This window comes from Tupaia chinensis, unplaced genomic scaffold (genome assembly GCF_000334495.1).
Source record: "Tupaia chinensis unplaced genomic scaffold, TupChi_1.0 Scaffold000116_1, whole genome shotgun sequence".
In the NCBI taxonomy this organism is placed as follows: domain Eukaryota; kingdom Metazoa; phylum Chordata; class Mammalia; order Scandentia; family Tupaiidae; genus Tupaia; species Tupaia belangeri.
This window is the reverse complement of record NW_006159580.1, coordinates 167,144-179,697: the sequence shown is the minus strand read 5'-3', so window position 1 is coordinate 179,697 and position 12,554 is coordinate 167,144. Positions and strand designations below refer to the sequence as shown.

The 12,554-nt window shown below is 47.4% G+C and overlaps 1 protein-coding gene and 1 pseudogene across 7 annotated transcripts in view; one reads left to right on the top strand and one right to left on the bottom strand.

Annotated features, from left to right (window-relative positions):
• Window positions 1-2,096, top strand: part of ARMC12 (armadillo repeat containing 12) — a 27,714-nt gene extending 25,618 nt beyond the window's left edge. For all 7 annotated transcript variants that reach the window (XM_006144180.3, XM_006144175.3, XM_006144177.3 and 4 more), the window contains one exon: window positions 1,744-2,096. In XM_006144180.3, the coding sequence (XP_006144242.1) occupies window positions 1,744-2,076 (333 nt within the window). In that variant the 3' untranslated portion in view covers window positions 2,077-2,096. The remainder of the gene's footprint in view (window positions 1-1,743) is intronic.
• A 3,592-nt stretch (window positions 2,097-5,688) lies between these two features.
• LOC102495799 (microtubule-associated proteins 1A/1B light chain 3B pseudogene) lies at window positions 5,689-6,049 on the bottom strand (annotated as a pseudogene).
• Window positions 6,050-12,554: the final 6,505 nt, after the last annotated feature.

Here is a 12,554-nt window from a genome sequence, read left to right as displayed (position 1 = left end):
GTTCAGACGGTACTTTTTTTTAAGGGGCTTTCTGAGCTCTGAGAGTGAGGAACACAGGAGCTAGAATAAAATTTAATGTTGAGGTGCCAGCAGGTGGCGTGGTGGTTGAGGTGCTGGACTCCCACATAGCCGACCATGTTTTGAGTCCCGGACCTGGCAGCTTGCTTTCTCACTTTCCCGCTCTCTCCCTCTCTCTTTCTAATCACATTTAAAAATGATAATAATAATAAATAAAAAATTTTGAAAAGGTTAATGTATATATACTTTTTAAAAATTATTTATTCAATTTTACTTACTATTTTTTTTAATTTGACCAGAGAGAGAAAGGAAAAATGAGAAAGCAAACTGACAGGTCAAGGACGTGAACTGTGGAGAGCCGCGTGGGGTTCCAGCACCTCAACCACCATGCCACCTGCTGGTCCCTAATGTAGATATTTTAATAGTAAGGACCAAAAGCATTCTTAGGGATGGGAAGACTACTGTGTAATCATCAGTGGTTCAGTTCACCAGGATAAAGCAACTTTAAACCTATATGTAACTAATAACATAATCTCAAAATACGTATGGCAAAACTTGATGGAATTATAAGGAGAAATGAATAAATCACCCCACCTGCTGGTCCCTAATGTAGATATTTTAATAGTAAGGACCAAAAGCATTCTTAGGGATGGGAAGACTACTGTGTAATCATCAGTGGTTCAGTTCACCAGGATAAAGCAACTTTAAACCTATATGTAACTAATAACATAATCTCAAAATACGTATGGCAAAACTTGATGGAATTATAAGGAGAAATGAACAAATCACCATTACTATTTTTTTTTTAAGGTTTTTGCCATAGGGCACATGCCCATGCCAGGGAGAGACAGTGAGGGGGATAGGGCACATGCCCTTGCCAGGGAGAGACAGTGAGGGGAAAAATGAAATATCACCCCATGGAGGGATGGCCATGCTGCAGTCCCTTTTCCATTTTCCTCCTGGGATTTTGGGCACACACACACACACACACACACACACCTGGTGAGTTTCAAGTCACCAGGCCTAGGACTTGAACTACAGTCGATCACGTGGGAGTTCAGCACCTTAACCACTATGCCACCTGCTGACCCCCATGAGACTTGGAAGATTTTAATTACTCTTTCCCAGCAATTGGTAGAAACTAAAACTAGTAAGGGTATACCTTCTTTTTTGGTTTTGCTATAGGATGCATGTGCTCTCCAGAGAGGGAGAAGGAGAGATACATATACATATAGAGAGAGAGAAGTCACTGCCACAATCCCTTCTCCTCTTAGGATTTCTCCTCTCAGGTGCATGCACATGTGGCCAGTGTAGTTTTCAAGCTGCCTGGTCAGGACTGGAACTGCACGGTCGGCCATGTGAGATCCAGCTGCCTTAACCACCATGCTATCACCTGGACCAGGGTCCTTGCTGTGAATAACACAAATAAGCTTGAGCCGTTAGACATACCTAGAACACTCTACAGTGATTAAATGCTCATTCCTCTCAACCATGCACTAAACCTTAAAGTTTGTCCCCCAAATTTTCCCAGAATCCACCTTATTAACATGCCGACCATGTTTTATGACCGCAATGAAATGATGATATAGGAAAACTAGAATATTCTTACACAGTTGCGTCTGAAACACGTATATGCAGGAGTTGAGATAACAGGAAGATGGAAGAGTAAGAATTCTAGGACCTGCCTGCGAATTCATTCCTGTTTCCTCTGCATTTCCGTCGCAGGTACACTGCAACTTCCTGAGTCTGTTCCAGTCCACACAGCCAGGGAGCCTGCTGTTCGAGGTACTGGTGTTTGCTGAGCGACTGAGTGAGGGTCGTAATGCAACCCACTACCGCGCTGTGAAATGGCATTACAACGAGCAGTCCCTGCACGAAGCCCTCTTTGGGGACGAGTCACGACTGGCAGATCGGCTGCTTGCTCTGGTCATCCACCCTGAGGAGGAGGTTCAGATCCAGGCCTGCAAGGTCATCGTCAGCCTGCAGTGCCCCCGGGACTTGAGAGTCCGGCCTTCCTCCTGCCACCCCAGTCACTCCTACTTTAAAAATGCGGAATAAAATAAAGGAGAGTCAGTAAACGAGTGTGGGAGAGCAGCTTGCGTGTTTGTACATCCCTTCCCAGGACTGGGCGGAGAGTTCATTTGTGTAGCTTCTGCCCCAGAGCATGGCCCAGCAAGGGCACGTCTTCCAAAACATCCCTGCTGCCACGTTTGGGGGACTGACTGCCCTCCCTCTCACTGCTGTTTACATCTGAATTTTGAAATCGATTCTTTCTTCTTTTGTTTTCTTCTTTCTTCCTCTTTCTTTCTTTCTTTCTTTCTCTTTTTCTTTATTTTTTTTTTGACAGTTTTTAGTTGTGTATTTATTCACTTTATTAAAAAATGCACGTATTTTAGAGATCCTATAAATTAAGTGACCACCCATTAAAGTGGAATATAGGGGGTTCGCCAGGTGGCGTGGTGGTTAAGGCACTGGACTCCCACATGCCAGCCACTGTTCAAATCCCAGACCTGGTGGCTTGCTTTCTGATTCTCCCTTTCTCTCTGTTTGCCACTCTCTGGTTAAAATTGATGAATAATAATAAATAAAAGTAAAAATAAATAAATCTTTAAAAACATTTTAAAAATAAAGTGGAATATAGGTCATCCCTCCAAGTGTGGCATTTTTTGTAAAAAGCAGTATTTCTTATTGGAATTTTACTGATCACACAGGATTTAAAAGAATGTCAGATATAATGACACATGTAGTCTAAACAGGACAGGTTGATTAAGAATTGACATAATGTGGGACCAGCAGTCAGTGTAATGGCTATGTCACTGGACTCCCACGTAGTCGACCGCGGTTCGAGTCCCAGACCTGGTGGCTTAAACTCACGCCAGGCGCGTGTGCGTGCGTGCCCAAGATCCCGAGAGGAGAATGGAGGAGAAGGGATTGCGGCGTGGCCATCCCCTCTGGGAGGTGATTTCTTGCTGTCTCTCTGTCTCTCTCTCTATCTGGCGAGTGCATGCACCTTATAGCAAAAACCTCTCCAAAAAAAGAGAAAAGAAAAGAATTTACGTAATGTAACAATGTACCTATTAAAAGTTAGTCGTGTGAACAGACACATGCAGTGGGGAGAGTTGGTGACAGGAATCCCTTTAATGATCGGTTGTGGGCCCGGATACAGTAATATTGCTTTTCCCTCCTTTACAGTAAAAAACTTTCTTTTTTTAAAAGAATTATTTTTATCCAACTTTATTTATTATTATTATTATTTTCCAGTTTGATCAGAGAGAAACAGAGAAAGAGAGAGGGAAAGTGAGAACGTGGGCTACCAGGTCCAGGACTTGAACTGTAGTTCAGCCATGTGGGAGTCCAGTGCCTTTACCACCACGCCACCTGCTGACACCAGTAAACAACTTTCACTCACAGATACAGGTATTCCACTCAAGTGTACACATGTAAGGGCGAGCTGTGACCTGCTACACACGCAGTCTAAAGCCACATAACTCTGATCCTTCTGTGACACTCCCAGGAAAATAGTAAAAGCCCCACGTAGGTGGTAGGAAGCACTGGGCTTTTTTTCTTTTTCCACAGTCCATTGAGGCATTTTATTTGTACATGTGTATTACAACCCTAGAAAAAGAATCCCAGGATCTTCCCTCCTGTAGGTTTCCGTCTTGCCTCTTCATGGTCCATGAGGCCAGCTGGGGTGGTCAGTACAGGGAAACCAGCCTGCCGCGCTGGGAGCAGGTTACTCTGCCATGTCCCTAGATCTTTGAGTCGCACATCGGATCTGGGGCTGTTCACTCCACACTTCTTTAACCTGCCAGTGAGGTTCACGACAATTTTTCCAGCTCTGTGGTCATCAGTGATTTCAAATGCACCGTTGTAACCCTCTTCATCCTCACAGTTAGAGACCGGGCAATGACTCTGGAGCACGGCCCAGTACGAACCTGGCGCTTCCCTCTCTTTTCTGCACTGTTGATGCTCTGGAGGGCGTCAGCCAGGACGTTCACGCGCACCCTTACGGCGGCACAGCAAGATGGCGGAAAGCGCACGGGTCTTTCATTCTAGGTTGGGGGAAAAAAGAGCATTAAAGTAACTGAAGGTCTAGCATATTGGCAACTTAGAGTGCAAAGTATTTTATTTTATCATTATTATTATTTTTTTGGAGAGGTTTTTGCTATAGGGCGCATGCACTCACCAGACAGACAGAGACAGAGAGACAGAAAGTGAGAAATCACCCCCCAGGGGGGATGGCCACACAGCAATCCCTTCTGCTCCATTCTCCTCTCGGGATCTTGGGCACGCACGCACACGCTCCCGGCATGAGTTTTAAGCCACCAGGTCTGGGATGTGAACCACGGTCGATTACGTGGGAGTCCAGCGACATAACCATTATGCTAACTGCTGGTCCCCAAAGTATTTTATTTTGAAAACTCTAAAATCTGAAAACAAGCTGGTCTTGGTTAAATAAGAGGGTCATCTAAGAAGCTACTATTCCATTCTGATATCCCCTCACAGATTTCTATGAACTTATGTGTGGAGGACATGTTCCTGGATTAGAGCGGCATGAGTGAACAAAGGAAGGGGTCGTGGAGAGCACAGAAGGAGAGTGAGAGGAACTGGGACACCATAGGCTTCAGGTTTACTGTGCCCAAACCTCAAAAATAGTCCCCACTGCACAGGAGCAAGGCAGAACCCACCGTATCCACTAAACCTCTCTGCAGTTAAGAAATACGTCTGCCTACACAAGGTAGCTCATTACAGAAAGCAAGGAAGCAGTCTCAAGTTTCGTAACTGGATAGTCAGAGCCTGGGTGAATACCTCCCCTCCAACCTGCTAGTATGAGGTCACTTGTGTCCCAGAGCCTACTCCTGCTTCTCAGGCTTGGTCCACGATATATTATTATACATGCCTTCCAAAAGCCTACCAGTGAGCTTTGCATAAAGCATCTGCATGAAATTTTCTAATTCAGGGGCAGGTAGGTGGCATGGTGGTTAAGGTGCTGGACTCCCACAGGGCCGACTGTGGTTTGAGTCCCATATTTGGTGGCTTGCTTTCTCACTTCCTCTCTCTCTCTCTGTCTCTTTCTGATCAAATTAGAAAATAATAATGATAATAATGATAAATAAAGTTAAATAAAATAATTCTTTTTTAAAAAAAGAATAGGCACTGAAGCTTTCATACCTTGTAAGATAGAGTTGTGAAGATTGGTATTGTTCCCACAGTCCTGAGCCCACATGAAATGTTCAATAAAGGATAATTATAAAAAAAAAAGTTTTCCAAAGCTGAATGTGGTCACTTGAAGCTCAGTTTTTCTGCATGAAATACAACTTCCTAAAACTCCTAGGTGGAAACTACTCTTTTTTTTTTTTTTTTAAGAATTATTTTATCTAACTTTATTTATTTATTTTATTTGACTAGGGAGGAATAGAGTGAGAGAGAGATAGAGAGAGGGAAAGTGAGAAAGCAAACTGCCAAGTCTGGGACTTGAACCATGGTCGAACACGTGGGCGTTCAGCGCCCTTAACCACCACGCCACCTGCTGGCCCTGGGAACACCACTGTTGTGATGATCTGTGATTAGATGGACTGATCAATCTCAGTTGGCAATATCCCTTTTTCCCCTTGGTAAGGGTTTAAAAATTTTACGACAGCTTCATTTTTCTATGTTACACGGCTGGTTTTATCCAAATGTCTCCTGGGAGGCGTAGACCGTGTGTAGGAATCCACCTTCAACCTTTTCGCTTCTGTGTGCTTCAGAGATGGGCGTGGACATGCTCGCCATGCTGTGTCCACTCACCAGGAGGAAGGAGGCCTGATTAGCATTGAGCTGTTGGCGCCTTCTAATGATCTTGATGAGTTTGTTCACGTTGACGTGATCATGTACAGGAACCCGGCTTTATCCAAGACAGGAAGCTCCTTCTCAGCCTTGGACTGGTCTGTTATCCCTGGTATTTAGGTGGGTGCTGCTCTTGGCTAAGTCCGACATCGCCTATTCTTGGTTCAAAGGTACGATGCTGCTTGAAGATCTTCTTTGATGGCATGACGTGGGACCTGGGCTGTGGGGCCAAGGGTCTCGAAGGCTCCTCCTGGGATAGCAGCAGCTTCGACCGAAGCCAGTGCCCTCCCCCCCCCCAAGATTATTTACTATAGGGCGCAAGCACGCCTCAGAGAGACAGAGAGACAGAAAGCAAGAAATCACCACCCGGGGGGAATGGCCATGCTGCAATCTCTTTTCCTCCTTTCTCCTCTCAGGGTCTTGGGCATGCACACGTGCCCGGCATGAGTTTAAGACACCGGGTCCGGGACTTGAATCATTGTCAACTACGTGGGAATCCAGTGACCTAACCACTACGTCATCTGCTGATCCCCCCCACCAGTGCTTTCTAAGAGTTGGGAGAAGACAGGTTTGAGGACTGAGGCCAAAGGTCACCAACAGGAGACTGTAGAGCAGTGGATTAGTCTGGAGGGGCGAGGCGATGCTGCTGTAGCCAATGACCCCCAAGTCCCAGTGGCTTAAACATGACAACAGCTACTTCTTATTTACACTACCTGCCACCTGGGGGTGGGGAGTCAGGGCTGGCTTCTTTCCCACATCGTCCTCACTCAGGTACCCATGCAGAAGGAGACGCCTTCACTGTGTTTCAAAACAGAGAAGAAAAGGAAGACGGCTGTGATGACAAGCTCTTACACGTTCCACCAGAGGGCAGGCCTGCAGTGTAGCGGTTAAAGGAGCTGAATCCCACGTGGCCAAACAGAGTTCAAAATGTGGCCCTGGTGGCTTGAAAAATGTCAGGCATGCTTTCATGCTCCAAATCCCGACAGGATAGAGGGCTGGAGAGAGGACCTAGCTATGGCTACACCTCACCGGGGGTGCTTTCCCTCTCTTCTGACTCTCCATCTGTCTCTGGCAATTTAAAAAAAAAAGTTGTACCAGCAGTTAGCGTAATGGCTATGTCGCTGGACTCTCATGTAGTTGACTGCAGTTCAAGTCCCGGACCCGGTGGCTTAAACTCACACCGGGCGCATGTGCATGTGTGCCCAAGATCCCAAGATGAGAATGGAGGAGAAGGGATTGCGGGTGATTTCTCCCTTTTTGGCTCTCTGTCTCTCTGTCTTTCTGGAGAACGCATGCACCCTATAGCAAAAACCTCTCAAAAAAAAAAAAAAAAAAGATAAAGACTGAGAACTTGAGGCATGCTGAGTAAGAGGGAGAGCTCTGGGAACAGATCGCTCGGTTTGAGTCCCAGCTCTGTCACTAGCTGTGTGACTTTGTGGAGCCATTAACCCTACTTACGTCTCAGTCCCCTCACCTTGAAATGAATACAGCAGCACTCTAGCCTCAGGGGGCAGTTGGGAGGATCCCACGGGACACGAATTCGTGACTGTAAGGCACAGTGATCTGCACAGGAGCGATGAGGCCATCACTGAGACCAAAAGATCAGGGCGGGAAAGGCCCTGGGAGAACGTTGAGTCTAATGAGTTGAGTGTTTCTGCAGGCTCTTGAAGTCACAGGACTTGGGGAGACCTAGTTCCTGAAAAGCCTCTGGAACTTGGCTCTGGACACCAGAGCAACCGTGTGAGTAATATACAACCGTAAGGTGAAGTCTCCCGAAACGAGCCGATCAAACCACACATGGCCACCCGGTTTCGGAGTCCCCCTTCGTTCGCACTCGCTCATTCACTGTGTACCTGTGAGTTCTTGCTGGCACGTGGGCAGCAGGGGCTGCTGACGGCTCCCGGAAACGTTATGTGAGGAAGCTGTAACCCTGAGTTATTCATTAACTTGGCTAGGGAAACAGAGCATATTGGTCTGGCTTTGGAACCCCAGTATTCCTTAGAAGCAAGATCTGAAAATAATGACCTAGTCTAGGGCCAACCTTGGTTTTTTACTGAAGGCGAGGAAAAAAAAAAAAAAAAAAAGCAAAACAAAGCCAGCCTATGGCTTGGTGGCCGAAGCAGCCAGATCCCACATGACCGACCTTCCGGCTTGCGTCCTGGACCCAGCGGTTTGAAAAGCACACCATGTGCATGTGTGTGCACGGTCAAAAACCCTCAAAGGACAGAGAGGTGGAGGTGAAGGGATTGTTGTGCGTGACCACACCACATGGGGGTACCTCCCCTTTCATGAGCGCACCCGTCCTCTGGAAAGTTAAACGAACAAGAAAAGCAAACCCAAAGAGAAGTGTCTTGTTCAACGTCTCATGACAGCTAAGCGGCAGGAACAGGGTTAGAATCTCCAATGCTTGGGCTTTTTTCTTTCATATATACTCTCTTTGTTTTGTTTTTTTTTTAGAGAGAGAGATTTTTGCTATAAGGTGTGTGTGCTTCCCAAAGAGACAGAGAGGGACACAGAAAGTGAGAAATTACTCCCCAGGGGGGAAGACATGCTACAATCCCTTCTCCCTTTGCATATGCGTGCACACATGCCCAGTGTGAGTTTCAGCCCGCTGGGTCTGGGACTCGAACCACAGTTGGCCACGTGGGAGTCCAGTGCCTTAACCACTATGCCACTGGCTGGTCCCATTGTTTCATATTCTTTGATCTGAGCCCCATGAGAGTGGACTATAAATTTTTCATCAGAACCTTGGAAGCTGAGAAGGACCTAGATGTTTCTGGCATGAGAGGCCAGTTTAGGACAGAACTACCTAAGGAAATCTGTCTCTACTAATCCCCCATCACATGACGTGGGTGGGAGAGAGCGGGGAGATGGGGGGAATGTGGTTGTTGAAGATGGACTGACCAGAGAGAGCCAGTTCCTATAGAGGCTACGTTATCATCGATGTGTCCCCAAGTTCGATTTGTCACCCCTGAGAGGACGGTCACTACCAGAGCTGAGTGAAATGCCGTCTTTCTCCCAAGATCGGGCCTGAGGCGGCTCCTTCCTGCTACACGGATCCACGGTAGCCATGTCAGTGAAACAGCAAAGGCCAATACCATCCTGCCCGCCTCGACCAGCTCCCTGCTACCCACATGGCCCGCGAGGCTCCGGGCTCACCTTCATTCTCCCCTCCAGCACTCAGCCTTTCCGGGTGTTTCACATCCGCCCCTTCTCCTGTCCACGGCTGCTGCCCTAGCCCCGACAGCAGGACTGTTCCTGCTTCTGGTCCCCATCCTCCCCCTACACATTCTCGGCTGATCACAGTCCCCACACTGCAGCACCCTCAAAACACTTCAGAGACTCTAACACTACCTTAGCGTCCTTTTTCTCAGCCTCAAGGCAAAGTTACATGATCTTACGGGTAGAAAGTTACTCAGCAAAAACAGGTGAGTTTTGTCCTTGATATGTGGTCCCTGGACCCCAGACGAGTTAGCTCTGCATTCAAGGCCCTTGGCAGTCTGCTCCTCTTGCCTGCCACGGCCTCTGTGCCACATCTCTGCTTCAGCCAAACGGACGCAAACCAGCCTACGCTGCCTAACCGTACCACGTGTGGTTCTGTCTCTCATTTTCTTTTCTTTTCTTTTCTTTTCTTTTCTTTTCTTTTCTTTTCTTTTCTTTTCTTTTCTTTTCTTTTCTTTTCTTTTCTTTTCTTTTCTTTTCTTTTCTTTTCTTTTCTTTTCTTTTCTTTTCTTTTCTTTTCTTTTCTTTTCTTTTCTTTTCTTTTCTTTTCTTTTCTTTTCTTTTCTTTTCTTTTCTTTTCTTTTCTTTTCTTTTCTTTTCTTTTCTTTTCTCTCATTTTCTTTTCTTTTCTTTTCTTTTCTTTTCTTTTCTTTTCTTTTCTTTTCTTTTCTTTTCTTTTCTTTTGAGAGATTGTTCCTATAGGGCATGTGCTCTCACTGGAGAGACAGAGACAGAAAGCAAGAAATCACCCCCCCAGGGGAGATGGCCACACTGCAATCCCTTCTCCTCCATTCTCCTCTCGGGATCTTGGGCATGCACGTACACGTGCCTGGCGTGAGTTTAAGCCACCGGGTCCAGGACTCGAACCGCGGTTGGCTACATGGGAGTCCAGCGACATAGCCATTACGCTAACTGCTGGTCCCTCCTGTGGCACTTTTTGTCATAACCTCTCATTTGGCACTTAGCAAACTAAAGCTTAGATCTTGTCAACCTAGTCTTTTTGTTTGTTTAAACAGCAGGGCACATGTGACCGCTTACCAAAGCTCTGGAAAGAGCGCATGCTCGGGGTAGGCTCAGAAAAGCAATCGGCTGACGGGAGTGGAAGGAGAGCTGGCAGCGGAGCTGAGGTGGGAGCAGCGCACTGGCTCTGTGGCTGGGCAACAGATGACGACAAGACCTAGCCTATCAGTTTGGGTCTGATCCAGTGAGAAAGCACAGTAATGTAACAGGGAAGTTTTCATGTAATTATTTACTACGACGAGAGTGGCCAGCAGGTGGCGCGGTGATTGATGTACTTTACAAGTGACTTGCTGAATCCTAGTTTTCAGTGCTCCCTTACGTCCCCTCAGGAGGGAGGACATGGCCTCTCCTCCCTGTCCTCTCCACACATCCTGCTCACTCACTCCAAACCTCGGCTCACCCTATGCCCCTGCTTGGAAGCTCTTAGTCTTTGCTTGTTCAACTGTGGGGTGCTTCGGGACACAAAAAAGGAGCCCAGGCTCTTCCGCCAGGGTCCAGGACTGTCCTGACATCGCACCTAGGACCACAGCATCTCGGCCTCTCACCGTCAGACACTTCCCGCCACGCATCTTCTTCTCTAGGACGGCTTTGCTGGTCAGTCCCTGTCCACATTTCGGACTCTCAGGATACCAAATTGTTCATTGTTCACCCCAGATGATGTGTGAGAGTCCCTCAGGAATGAATCGAGTACTGAGAAATTCCTGCTAGGTCAGTTTTCCCCAGAATTTTATTTTGGATTTTGCTGACAGATAAGACTTCCCAAGAAACTGGGGGACTGACAAAATTTGTATGCATGTATTTAATATATAGACCAAATAACAGCATGGAAAATAAACAAAACTACTTCTATTCTTGAAATTATTTCATAAAAGCACATTTTAATACTAAAAAGGTAGATGGAAACTTCCAGATTAAAGAATTGTTCTTAGGACCAGCCATTAGTGTAATGGCTATGTTGCTGGATTCCCATGTAGTTGACCGCAGTTCGAGTCCCGGACCCGGTGGCTTAAATTCACGCCGGGCGCATGTGCGTGCATGCCCAAGATCCCGAGAGGAGAATGGAGGAGAAGGGATTGCGGTGCGGTCATCCCCCCGGGGGCGATTTCTCGCTTTCTTTCTCTCTGTCTCTCTCTGGCTTTCTGGCGAGCGCATGCGCCCTATAGCAAAAATCTCTCTCAAAAATAAAAAATAAAAAAAAGAATTGTTCTTTAAATACATTTACTTTGGGGCTGGCCCATAACACAGTGGTTAAGGTCTCTGGATTCCACATGGCCGACTTGAGTCCTGAACCCGATAGCTTGGAAAAATATGCTGTCAGGTGTGTGTACGTGTGTGTACCCGAATCCCAAAAGGGGTAAGAAATGGAGGAGAAAAGATTGCAGTATGACCATGCACCCCGAGGGGTGATCTCTCACTTTCCCTCTTGAGGCGATCCCCTGCCCTGAACTGATCCCACTCTCCTCGCAGAAGTCTGGAGTGACCAGTAGTGGGCCGCGGCCAGAGAGCAGACCTGGTGCTCACAAACCAGCACTCTCTCTCTCACACACATGCACACATGTGTGCGCATGCACACACACACACACACACACACACACACACACACACACACACTTCAGGGGCCTCCTGTACACCTGTGACAATGCCGGCTAGACTTTGGAGACGCTGGTTCAGGAGAAAGAGCATGGGACTTGGACTCAGGAGCCTGGGGTCTAGGCCTACCTCTGCCACCTCCCTCTCTGGGTCTCAGTTTCCTCACCTTAAAATGTGGGCTCAGGGAAGGGGGTACAGAGGTGGCCTGGTGTTTAAGGTGCTGGATTCTCACATGGCTTGAGTTCCAGACCTGGCACCTCAAAAATCACACCAGGTCCCTGTGCATACATGCCCAAAATCCAGAGAGGAAAACGGAGAAGGGATTATGGCAGGGCAATCCCCACGGGGGTGATTTCTCACCTTCCCATTCTCTCTCTCTCTCTGGTGAGCACTCATGCCCTGTGGCAAAAACCTAAAACAAACAAACAAAAAAAGGAGATTCTGGTACTAACCCCGAGGCCTGGTGTTTGGGGGAGCTGGATACCACAGGGCTAACTGCACTTCAAGTCCTGGTTCCGACGGCTTGAGAAATGCTCAGAATAGGTGTGCAAGTGTGCCCAGGGTACCAACAAGATGGAGAAATGGAGGAGAAGGGATTGCAGCGTGGCCATGCTCCATCGTAGGGTGCTTTCTCTCCCCCACTCTGCTTGTCTCTGGAGAGCACTTGCAATGTGGGACAATCAAAAATTAAAGTTTCTGGGGGAACCAGCAGTTAGCATGATGGCTATGTCTCTGGACTCCCACGTAGTCGACCGCGGTTCGCATCCCGGACCCGGTGGCTTAAAACTCACACCGGGCGCGTGTGCGTGCGTGCCCAAGATCCCGAGAGGAGAACGGAGGAGAAGGGATTGCGGCGTGACCATCCCCCTTGGGGGTGA